This window comes from Denticeps clupeoides, chromosome 13, assembly GCF_900700375.1.
Source record: "Denticeps clupeoides chromosome 13, fDenClu1.1, whole genome shotgun sequence".
In the NCBI taxonomy this organism is placed as follows: Eukaryota; Metazoa; Chordata; class Actinopteri; order Clupeiformes; family Denticipitidae; genus Denticeps; species Denticeps clupeoides.
In genome coordinates this window covers 14,303,668-14,317,038 of record NC_041719.1, presented here as the reverse complement: position 1 = coordinate 14,317,038, position 13,371 = coordinate 14,303,668, and the positions used below count along the sequence as shown (strand labels likewise).

Genomic DNA, 13,371 nt, shown 5'->3' with positions numbered 1-13,371 from the left:
ATAAATACTTAATAATTTACTATTGATTTTGCTGTCAATGTCCCAAAGAAACAATAGGCATCCACTTTTGTACTTTTATGATATGAAATGGCGCTGCCAACATTATGCTATGTTAATGTTAAAGTCGGAATTGATCTAGGAACTGTTATTACCTCACAGTGAGTCAGGCACTGACCTTGTGAGTCATTTGACCCATTTCTTTCAAAGCCGTGAATGGAGGAGATAGAATCTTATGCACTTTGAGGTAAATGATGTCCAGGCAGATCATGACTAGATACGGTCCTCCAAGGAATGCCGACTGCCAATCAATAACATGGGAAATGGGAAGTGTCGAAACCGAACTCCGGCTACATCCACTTTGTGAGCGGTTGGCAGTACTAAAAAATTCAGATCTATGTCATTGTCATGTCATTGTGTCTGGAGAACATCAATAGTGTTCCATGGCAGTTTAGGACGGTGAAAAAAAACTACGATCATTTTTGGGATTTACGGAAAGTGTGCTGTTCCACAGAAATGTTTAGAGGCTTGCGTCTACAGAAATAGCCTACTACTGAAATATAATGCTTTTTTCTAGACATACACGTACAATATGCCATAAAATGCAAGCTATGAAGCTCTGGATTGAATAATTAACATATTTACTAATGTGAGCATTTATATTTATATAAAATGCAAGCATTTTGCTTTAAACTAAATCTACCAGATGCTTGATCTATTGGCCACTTCATCATCCTTCATGCAGTTGAAATCAAACTGGGAAGGATACTTTAAGTCTGTCCCTTCAAGCGGCCAGACTTCGGTCAACACAGACTGATAATTACTAATATGCTAATATATAATACATATATAATATTTATAATACACAAAACATACATACCACAGCCTTTTAGTTGTTGTTAACGATTGTTAACGACAACTGCAATGATGAGTAATTTGACTTGTCGGGAATGGTATTTTTTAAAAGTGAAAATCTACCAGGAGCCTAGTAAAGGAAGAAAGAAAGAAAGAAAGAAAGAAAGAAAAAATCATCAAGGCTCAACTTTAATTGTGCCTATATTTAGGATGCTGGAAAGCACTGAATGGCAGCAGTGGAGGGGCTGTTTCATTATGTGAGGTTGCCCTTGCTTTGCGATGTCCCAAAATGTCCCTGAGGGCTTTTAAATATTAGGCCGCGTACGTTCTTGTGTGAAAGCAGTGTGCTGACATGTGCAGAAGAAGTTTTGTCAATAATGCATTATAAAAGAAGATTTTATGACCTTGATAAGTCCCATTGTGCTTAATTAGGCTTAAAGGTTGATTTACAAGTACAACTGTGTGCAGCCAGTTGAGGCCATATAACCCATTGGCTTAAATTACAGTTTTTTTTTGTTCCCCCTCAAGCAGTCTTATTTTTTTTGCTTGTTTTTCTGTAACGCACACACACACACACACACACACACACACACACACACAATGTTTGCGTTGACATACTCTTTTAATTGTGTTAAGTGGTAAGCAGGGATATTATAACTGGAAATGTATACAGTGTGACGTACCTTGCAGTTGTGTTAATTGGGGGTACAATAAAGGCAAGCTGCACGTTGTAAATGGCTCAGCGTACAGTGCGGGCATCTATTTGTCTGAGCATTCTCCTGCTTCCCTTTCCCTCAGCCCGTGGGTGGGGGCTGCAGCATGCAGATGGAATCGAAACATCCACACAAGTCTGCATCGGCGTGGCTTTGAGCGGCCCACCTCGCCGCAAAAACACAAAAGCTGCGGGGGGACTTTTTTTTATTTTTTATTACAGTGTCTACACAGAGTTAAATGACAAGGTTTTTTTTTTTTTTTTTTAGAGCCATGTACCTATATCAAACATTCTCCTGATAGCCCCCCCACTGCTGCTGTGGAGGGAAAAAAGATGTAAATGAACTGAAGCAAACTATGGCTGTGAATACAAATGAGCTTGGGAACCTGGTACCCCACAGGCTCGGTGAGAGAGGGGAGCATAATACACCATGCGGGGAAAGTGCACGCCCTGCCTTTCATAATCATGGGTCCATTCACTTTGTGTGTATGTGTGTGTGTGTGTGTGTGTTTTAACTAACTCTCATTCTTTAAGCGTTTCTATATGACCCATCATGCATATTAAAGATAATATATAAGAGTTTTATTTAGTTTGAGATCTCTTCACCTAGCCATGGTTATACATCAAGACGTACTTACTGTGTGGGTGCAACGGACATGTTGCATAAAGACAGCCTATGCAGGTTGTGTATGTTTTTTTGTGATTATGAAGAAAAACCATATTCACTACGGTGCCATATCGTACCACTCAGTACTGGATTTTTCTACATGTATGAATCATTCAGTACAGAATAGAGAGAAGAAGGCACAGACAGCACTCTTTTTTTACTCTACAAGTACACACACATACGCACAAATTGCTGTCAGGCACCACTGGTTCTGATATGCATTGTATGTAGCAAAATTTGTATTTATTTATTTAGTGTTGCTCGAATAAATGAGACGTTTCATTCCTTTACTCTGGTTATATTTACGGGTGATTATATGGCGTGAAAGTTCCCACATCAAAATAGACGTATTAATGTGCAATAGACTGTAATTTTGAATTAACTGTAATTATAGGTTATGGATCTTCATGACTAATACATGTTGGTTTGTGTTGTAATTTTTGCATTTATTAATTGAGAGCAGCTTCACTCATCACTCATCAACTTCAACTATCCTCCAAAAACTGTATGTAGAGCATAGATAACCTCAGTTATTTAATGCGGATTAAATAGTGTGCTAATGTTTTTTAATCCACACGAAACTGTACATGTACATGAGTAGATCAATCGAATACGATAAATCGGTCTTATTGACCCTGCTGGAGCCCGCGCGTGTGTCTTTTTGCCTTGTTATTAGGGAGCAGTGTTGGGAGTGGCGCTGACCTCAGTCCACTCAGCCTTGACCAGGGGGTTGTTGCATTAACTAACATGTAAGCCCTGTGCTTGCATAGCTGAAGGACTCTCAAGCAAAACGTCCTGCTTCTTCAGACCCCGTGACCTCTGCCAAATTGTTCCCTGAGCAAAAGAAGCCGTTTCTCACCATGAAACACATTTTTTTTATGGATTGCATTTAAGTGTGAAATCGCATGAGTTTGTTTTTATTGAAAGGACGTGAAAGAAAAAAAGGAGACCTTCTCGATTCGATTATGGATATTGGCGGATTACAGAATCAGCTCTGTGGGAAGAGTCTGAAGTTAAGAGGCTGCTTTCCCGCTGCAGACTTCCGTGCTAAGTGCTGTGATGTGTTGGTGGGGTGTGGGGATGGGTTTCCTGCGGTTCCAGGCTCATTGTGTACGCCACACTTTCCCTGCTCCTCAAACCCCCTCAGCAAGCGACCTTGTCCGCCAAAAGCGTAAAACGATGCCGGTCAGCCCGGCAACGGTAGCTCATTTACAATCAGCTGTCTGCTGTTGTCAGAACAAAGCCGAATCAAAGTTGGATTAAGTGCAGATGACAAGCGTCATGATTGTCTGTCCTCTGCTTTTTTTGTTCCCTCCCCTCTGCTGAGGAGGAGAATACGCGGCGTCCAGCGGGAATAATCCCAGGACGGAGCTATTCAAAACCTGCAAGAGCTCACTGGGAATTTGTATTGGATTCAAATATTTTCTCATGTAATGTTAGCCATTGTTTGACTTACGGTTAGAGGAGAAAAATTAACCCCTGAACGTCTTTAGGTGTAGACCAACCATCGGTGGGACCAGAAAAGCATTCAATTTCAAAAGTAGTTCAGTAAAAACAACAGTAATAATTTTATTTTTAAAGTGATGTATGGTATTTTATATGGCATATCAAACAGTTTTATATGTATAGACCCATCAGTACATTGAAATAAAATCATTTCTTTTAACCCCTTACAACTTACACAGCGAAACATGTTGAATGTGTTTTTTATTTATAACATATTACATTATTAAACTTCTATAAAGTTTTAATGGGTTAAAAGAATTTAATTTTTTTTTTATTATATATTACGTACTGTTATATATATATGAAATGTGTATGAAATGACGACCTCTGTATGATGATGAGCATCAAATTGTGAAGTAGCTGCCAAATCTAGTCTGACTGTAATGAATCTCCTGACTGTAGGAGATTATGTGGAGAAGATGATTATAATCCTAATTGCTGCCTGTTTGTGTGAAACAGGAAAGTCTTTGTTAATTACCCGCTGTCCGATGGTGGCCATGTCCTGGCAGATGGTCACTTTCCAATTGGTTTGCTCTGTAGAGGAGATTAAAATGTTATGGGGCCACAGAGACCATAATATGTCGTCACATTAGCATTTTTCCAGGGCGCGTACCTGTGTCACACCAAAGGTTGTAAGGGATTTCGAGTATGTGCGCTCTTGAAACATAAACGCCCATCAGGCCCGCTGCCACCCGCACCGCTGGCGTATTTATGGCTCTCACTCTGCACATTTCTTTTTGGTGTAGTGCGGGTTAGGGGTCCCTCAGAAACATGTGACATTTATGCATAACATAGTCATTACGGGGTGAAACAGAGGGCCGCTCCTATCACTTTGCTGGCATATAAATCTGTATTACACACCGGATTTTACAAGTTAATTATAGTTTGGGGACGGGCGAAGGCACGGTCCTGAATACCGGCCATTGTGCGGCGGTGGCGGCGGCGGCGCAGGCCCTGCTGACTTGGGTATTGCATGGCTGCCTGAGGGGAATGGAAGAGCCGCGCTCAGTCATCGGCCGGAATACAGAGTGTGGCGGATGTGTCACAGTGGCCAGGCCCAGATCACAGCACGTACGCCTCTTGAAGGCAGGTCGCGCTGGCGATGGGATTGGCCATTCTTTGTGATGTTTTATTAACAGCGCGTCATTTAATCAGACTGAGAAGAAAGCGCTGACGTTTATAACTAGGGGTGGGTGAGTGTGGGTCCACTGCTTTTTTTTTTAAAAAGCATTTAATGTAAAGCTTTTTGTGTTGCATAGTATTTGTATAGAATGTGCTCTGTAAGTAAAGTTTGATTTATTAAACCTCTCAGTGATGCCTAAAGCCGATGTATGTTCAAATGAAGGTCAGGTGGGCTGTGAATAATGTAATGAATCATATAATAAATGACTTGGAGAGATATTGCGTCACATATGGCCTGTCCTTGTGTTTCAATTCACTTTACTTTAAGTCTAAAAGACAGAGGTACTTTTAGATTTTTCAGCCATGTATAAATACAAATTCTGCTCTGACAACTTTACCAGACATTTGATTGACATTTAAAACTGATGCTTTCGAGATATATTTATTTGGTATGGAAATTAGTGAGCATTTCAATTTGATTCATTTGTTCTTATTCAGTCGGCCTTTAAACGTTCACAATCAGGCTGCACCATCTATTGGTGATTCATTATATAACACTGAACATTTCTGTTTGTCTGTGTTGTCTTTGGCAAATACAATCCGGCATGCACCTCATTTAGTAAAATTTGTATTAAACGAATGACGCCGCCGACAAGCCAGTATAAAAGTTCATTGCAGCTGCCTTTGTTTTTCGTACGATCCCCGACTGTTCATTTAACTGCAGCATGAAAAGTACCTTGGGTTTTATTTTTCATTGAAGGAATTTTTTTCCTGAGGTCGCGCATAGCTTTTCATTCTTCCTGTACAATGGGGAAGCATGGAAGTGGGACGGCACGAACTGTGATCTGGCTCCTTTTCATTTATTAGCATGGAGCAGAGAGTTTGATTAAAATGAAGCATGGAAGTCCTTCATTACAGCGCTACTGAGGAACACATTTGCTTGATGTCATTGAGGTGCTAATGCATTTCAGATCGACTTTTATGCATCTTCCTCTGCCAGCAAAAGAAACGTTCATGTTGGAAATGTCAGAGAATTTGGGCAGATGCTCCTGCCATTTTATCTCTCATAAAACTGCAGATGTATGGGCACACATGGAATGATTCTTTTCATGATTTTGTGCTGCACAATCTAAATGGGGGGAATTTTTTTCCGTTTTCAGTTTCTTTCTTTTCATTCATCTCACACCTGGTATGCATCTCTCTTGGATTATTGGATATCAAAGCCTCTTTTCCACTTATTTATAATATTTTGTTTCATCTTTTAATGGGAATCTACACATTCAGAAATGGCAAAGTACTGCCATCTCATGGAACCAATTAGTCTGGTTGGGCTGATATTGCATATTGATGTTGCATTTCTCAGTGTTGAGGATTTCCCTGTTAAAAAAACATACAAAAAAGGTGAAAGCTGCCTCTACAATACATCATCATGTATTTTGTAGGCTACAGTTTCTATTCATTTCTTCCGAGGGAAAGATGACAGCCATTATGGATTTGCTTATGTGTTCATTTTTTTCTGTCAGATAACACTGTGTGGCCCAGTGAAAATACAATTAGTGTCTGAAACCAACAAAACATACATTTAAATGAATTCCAATATTCTGGAAAAAAAATAATAACAGCAATCGATGATAATAATAACAGCAATTCTGCTATTACTGTTACTACTAATAATTAATGAGGGATTTATGATGCTATATTTATTATTAGTAGTAGTAGTTTCACATGTTTTGTGTAAATCTGTTTATCTCTGTATGTGTTTCACATTTAATTAGAATGAATTTGCTTTTCAAACAACTGTGGGAGAGCCGTTACATTATTCATCTTTTAATTTAAAAGATGATATTTTTCCTGTTAGATCGTCAGGTCTAGGCACGCCTTTCACATGGGCATAACGGATCTGCTGACACACCCTTCCCTTTATTGATTTTTAGAGTCAGTAACCCTCTTGTCCTGAAAAATCGTCCACCCCGGGCTTAATCAATTGAGAGGTTTTCAAATGCTGTTTATGAACCGGCTTTGACTGTAATAAATGGAGCGGACCACCAACGACTGGTGAGCGGCACCGTCACACAGCTGTTTTATTTCATGATGTTGCACCGCCGATGCAGGGCTTCCTCCGCTTCTAGCGTTTTCTGCCTTCTTTTACCAGTGCACTTTCAATGATAAAACCAGATGCAGACCTTTTTAAGAGCCACAGCACCAAGCTATTTAAATGCTTTAACAGGGCTCTCGAGATGCAGTTCATGGGTGGCTTGGCTTCATGCTGAAGATCAAACTGTGTGTATGTGTGTGTGTGTGTGTGTGTGTGTGTGTTAACATGAGCCACATTTATTCCAACGGCAAACTAGGACAGCACGTACCTAATGTGTCCCACTCAAATGAGCACAACTGCATACCTCATTGATCCGTGTGAAGTCTGTATGACCTCTGTATTGAGTAAACAGGAATGTAGACTAATCTGGGCCACAGGGAGAGAGAAAAAAAAACATTGGACTCTAAGAGCTAAATCAATAAAGCCTCTTACATTTTTTTTTAAACCGTATATAATGTACATTGGCAAAGGTTTTTTTTTTTTTTTTTTCTGGCAAGGTTTAGATTAATGTGAAAGTTGTAATTTACCTCTGATTGATATTTCAAGTGGCTGCTTCAGATCTTGATGCACACTGACACCGGGCTGCCATATATATAACATCAGATAAAGGCGCTCTTCACTGTCCTTTCTTGTTCCTTGTGAATAGGCTGCCATGCCAGCTCCTCTGATAAACTATGTGTCAGACCGATGTAGACGGTACACCCCGTCAGTGACATTCTGCCAGTCTGCCGAGTGTAATGTGAGCGCTTCACATGAAGACTGTTCACAAGAACCCTGCCCGTTTCAACGGTTTTAACAGTCATTCATTGTTACTTAAAGCTGAATTGTACTAATTCTAATAAATACTGATATTAACAGCAGTGGTGGACTATTCAACCTTGTGTGCTGTGAGGACGCACCTTAAAGTTTCCCGATTTGAAGCTGAAATTTTTCAAGCTCTAGGGACTTCTAAGGTGTATACAAGCATATTGCTGGCAATACCATGTATTGTTAATGTTAATTACCATGTTCAACACAGTCGTGTTGCCCAAACCATGTTATTTTGTCTTTGAGTTTATTTTAGAACTACTTCTTCAGTAGTTTTCAATAGATATAAATCAGTCACTTTTGATACAACACAGCAATAGCAAAAATGACCAACCGTAGCTGAAATATTAATGACCTACATGACATTCAAGCTTTACTACATGTCTGGCCTGTCAAAGCCAGGTTAAAATGATTGTAATGTCTAATTGCACGATCAGTTCCTCTTTTTTTGTATATGGTAGAGAATTTTGATTTGAAAGATGTTTGCTGTTAGAAGAGCAAATGATGCAAAATACGTCTCTTTTCCCTTAAGTACAGTTATTTGGCAGCTTTCACATTTGCAGAGCACAAAAGCGTGCTATTGATTTTTTTATTTTTTTGGTCTCCTCTTTCTCCAACCCACTCCGCACAGCTTTCGTTTTTTCCTTCGACTGTCAAGACTGTGAGGTTGATTAAATTACACATTGTTGAAGCCCTTATTTTGTTTGTTTATTTACAGAGACAAGAAATAATGAAGGTGCCCTGCAAATCATTGGCTGTTAAAATGGTTAAAACTTGAAAAATACCTCAATTATTTGAAACCAGAACAAATTGAATAACTGGGGAGATGTTTGCCAAATGTGAGTCTGTGGGATCATAATTATGGTAATAAGGAGGAGTCCGAAATTTCGGCTTTATTAACACATTTGTTTCAATTTACTTATGTTGCCAGTCTTCAAAATCTATTGCATTAAACTGGAATTTCTTACCATGTCAGATTCAGATGGAACCAGAAACACAGAGATGCTGTGGTGATAATTATATTATGTGCACATATCAAACTAATCTTATCAGTATAAGGATAGGGGAAAAGAGCCAAATGCAATGTTTGGTTTTGTGAAGGCAATGTGCAATTATGGCAACGTCCGCTCTGTCTTTCCTGTGTGGTGACATGTGATCTTCTCTCTCTTTTTTTAGCGTTTAGCCGGGCAGCTTTGCCGTTTGGCTTAGTGAGAAGAGAGCTATCCTGTGAGGGCTACCCAATCGATCTACGCTGTCCAGGAAGTGATGTCATCATGATTGAAAGCGCCAACTACGGCCGAACAGATGACAAAATATGCGATGCTGACCCCTACCAGATGGAAAACATCAACTGCTACCTCCCAGATGCCTACAAAATCATGTCGCAAAGGTAACATCCAAATCTTTACTTGTATTTTTTATTTTTTTTTATCTTTTAGAGTTCATGGTCAATTTTTATTGGCCTCTGGCAGCACAGCTCCCTTAATTCTTCATACTGCCATTGCTGGTGTCAGCACATAGCCTTGATCTCAGCCTGGGCCATCACCTTAGGGATGAACTGGAATGCCGAATTAGAGCAAGGCCAAGATGGTTCTTCACCAGAGATGGAGACTAGAAATGCCTACTGAATAAAACATGTCTTTATGGCTAGAAATGAATATCATGTTTGCCCACTGTGGAGTTGATGACTTGTTAATTGTTATTATACAGCAGCCTACCCACTAATTTCTGATTAGCAGCTTTTTGTAAAATTGCCGTTGCTTCGAAAATCAAGTGAAGTCTGTAAAGATCAACATGGCCATGACTAAGATTAGGCTGGGTGAGCTGTACTTTCAAAGGACATAGAGGCTTTATGAATTGATGTGGCATTATATAACATGTCTCTAAAAGCATTTCCACCACTCTCTTTGTTAAACCCCGCCCACACTCTATCGCACTCACTTTTCACGTACAAACTCACACCTGTGTCCAATTTAGAGTTGCCAGTCCACCTAGGGTGCATGCCTTTGGGCTGTGGTGCAAGTAGAGGATTGCATTTTGTGAGGTTGCATTCGTGTGAGGAGTTCTAATATGTATCTGTTCTAATATTACAGGAAATTTGTTTTTCATTTAGTGGTTGGATGATAAGGGTCAAGATTATTTGCAAATGCATTTTGGGATGAGGCCATTATTAAGTTTTACTGTGTTCGTTCTGTGCCTAGAACATTGCAATAATACTCACACCATATCAGAAGGGTACAGTAAATGATTGTGTTAATGACAAACCTGGGATCTCTGGTCAGTGGACCAAGTCCACCGTAAAAAAGAAGGCATCCCATCCCATGATGGCGTAACCTCCAAGCAGTTGCAAGCACTTACTTTTCTTCGAAGCCTCCTGTATCGACTTCATAATTTCAAGAAAATAACCATGGAGCCACTGTGGCTCAATTAGGCCTTTCAGCTGCAAGCAATTAGCTGTCTCAAGTGCATAATATTTGTACAGATACTTTTTTTAATGGGGATCCATCCACCGGTTTGGTCTAGCAGATGTGAACTTGCATTGTTGATTTACCGTATATTGAGTAATGCATCATTATAATGGCGATTGTGATTATTTATAAAATGTGTGAGAGCCATTTAACAATCATTACATTTTTGGCAGTTGAGCAGTGTTTTCATCTGATTATTAAGGCCTTTGTAATTTATTACAGTCTAGACTGTAAAAATACATACAAAATTTGTATGTCATTAAGATAAATTGAGAGTCCAGGGCAACGTCGCACTGTTACTGCCGTTAACCGGTGTGACCGTGAAGAATGTTCCCTGAAAGGCTGTGTGCTTCTGGTTATGTTTGATACCACTGCATGTGGCTCACATGCCACACATATATTTTCATTCATGCTTCTGCCAAACCACAAGGCAGAGCTGGCATCAGAATGGGATAGGGACAAAGCATGAGTGAAAAGACTCATTGACGATTTTTTTTCTTGAGCCGCCACAACCTCAACACTTTCATTAACATAGACTAAATATAATATTGCTTTGTGCTGCTGTCAAAATGACTGCTTAAATGCCGTGAGAAGCTCCCTTTGCGTTATCGCTATTTATATCACAGACGGAAGAGCCGGAGAGGCTCTCCGAAGACGACGATCATTTCCACTAGACGTTGTTCTTTCCTGGTACACACACAGACCCTACAGTTTGTACTGCTCAGGATTAGGCTTCCATGAGATCATTTTCAGGAGAATAAGTCGGCGGCCAGTGTAGTCCTTTCAAGGCATACTTTTCAGTGAAATGACATTTGCATCATAAATTTAAGTTGTTCTTTGTGGGTTTTTTTTTTGTCAGCAGAAGAAACCTTTTCATTAAAATTATTTGTAGTAGTGGTCAGAAAATGTCAATATTAATAGGATATTTATTTGATCATATTCCAATACAACAATATAATAAACTAAATAAATTAGGCTCACACTGCTTAAAATTAAATAAAAAAGTTTTTTTTACCATAAATTGAACAGATTAACCATATATATTAAAAACCAGTACACTGGAGACTGAATGATCAGTTGTTCATCTAGCACAAATTTTTCCTGCTTATTGGTTGTATTCATAGTAAAAAATAAATCATGGAACTTGGTGAGGTGGATGCCAGTGTTTTACTGGCATCCACAATCAGCAGAACACCCAGGGAAATGTGATTTCTTTTTTGATAATTGTGCCATAAACCTCATCAGCATTACAGATAGAATGGAAACAGACAGGTCACAGCAAGTTTAACAGGCCAAAATTTAATAGAAATTCAAAGTAGGGCTTCCTCAAAGTGAACTGTGTGGCTCCATGTGGCATTACACCCACTCTCAATTTCCTTACCTAAATTTGAGAGCCAGGAGATGTTGTTGCAGGGTCTGGTTTGACTGCTTGCTGGGCTTCTGAGAAGGACAGCAAATAAAAAATACTGAATAAATGCCATAGTATTAGCAAAAGTAACAGATGAATAGTGACTTGACTTGTGTATATTTAATTTTAAGATGCTATAATGGCTTAAAGTTAAAAAAGATTAGTACATTATTTAGGGTGTTTTAACCAAAATGTATTGGTTAAAATAAATAAAAAAAAAAATATATATATATATATATATATATATATATATATATTGAGAATATAATTAGATGTTCAGTTAGATGTTGTATCATACATGAGTCAGTTACTGCTTTATGGACACAGCATGGGATGTGTGTTTAATTTTGAAGTCATAATTGGGGTTTATGAACAAAAATGCTTCTAGTAAAATTTGTTAATAATAGCACATCACATATGAGGATTATTGACCCTGGAAGGGAAGCTGTTTCTCTGTGGTATCTGTAGCCGAACAATTACAGTAATTTCTTTACAACAAGTTTTCGGATTAATATGTAATGTAAATTTAAAAATATATAATATGAGAATCAGTCGTTTTTAATGAAGAAGATAATAAACAAGGTAGTACTAATTACTATTTTACAAGAATACAGAATCAAATTCAGTTCTCAAATAGGACCAGGTGTGAAGTTAGTTTTTATAGATAACCAGCGGGAAGTTGCTTCTTTTCATATGTTCTATATAATGTCATGAACATGTGCTGTTTATTTTGTGAATGAACATTCCTGCCCTTTTGATTAGTTGAGATGGATTCTGGAACTGACAGGATCGTGCCGTTTCGTATTGTTCCGCCTTCTATCTTCACAAATATCATATGACATGCTGCTGCTTGAAATGGCAGAAATGTTTATTGTTGCAAATACCATAAATAATCAGAATAATAACCTTGAGGTCATGCTATACAACCTCTATCTGTGTGTTTGAGTGTATGTGTGTGTGTGTATAAATATATATTCTGTGTTATTAATTCTTCTGCATGCTTTTCCCTTTTTATAGGTGCAACAACCGAACACAGTGCATTGTCATCACAGGGTCTGATGTATTCCCTGACCCCTGTCCAGGAACTTACAAGTATCTTGAGGTCCAGTATGAATGTGTTCCCTACAGTAAGTATAAGCCTCATTTTGTGTGTTAAAAGTATGAGTGCTTTGTAGTCACAGTCTCTATGGTAAACTAAGTTACCAGAATGTTTACTCACTTTGCTTAGTTCAGTGTACAGATAATATATTTTATAATAATTATTACTATATTATATTATGTTATATTATATTTGCTCTGATACAGCAATCGTCAGTGTACAGTCAGCAGTTAAAATGGCACTTTTGTTTGTATTGTCACTGTGTTTTCATTTGAATTTTAAACAGTTAATTTCATTATTTATCTAGTTATTTTCTGGATGGATTCTAATATGACTGCAGTGACTTGCAACATGATGTGTTTTTTCTGATTTTGGGGGAAAAAAAATCACATGCAAATTTGCAGTGGCTATATTTTTTTGTTTAAATAAGTACGATAATTTTTGCCTTTCATCAACACAAGAGTATGTATATCAAACATATAAATACTCACTACCCAACGTAACAAGATGGTGGGTAAAGCCAACTTGGGTAGCACTATTAGCGCTGCAAGCCATGATTCCTTAGGAATGGCACTGATTGTTAAAATTAGTTTGGATTTATTATTGGAACTCTACTGGACATTAACTTCCTGGCT

At 38.5% G+C, this 13,371-nt stretch overlaps 1 protein-coding gene across 30 annotated transcripts in view; it reads left to right on the top strand.

Moving 5' to 3' along the window:
• The window catches only part of adgrl2a (adhesion G protein-coupled receptor L2a), a 74,200-nt gene that overhangs the window by 23,518 nt on the left and 37,311 nt on the right, over positions 1–13,371 (top strand). For 28 of the 30 annotated variants that reach the window (XM_028999713.1, XM_028999712.1, XM_028999725.1 and 25 more), the window contains exons 3-4: positions 8,938–9,151; positions 12,655–12,764. In XM_028999713.1, coding sequence (XP_028855546.1) covers positions 8,938–9,151; positions 12,655–12,764 — 324 coding nt within the window. Of the gene's footprint in view, positions 1–8,937; positions 9,152–12,654; positions 12,765–13,371 lie in introns of those variants that run through there. The other 2 variants (XM_028999714.1, XM_028999716.1) reach the window with 2 other exon arrangements.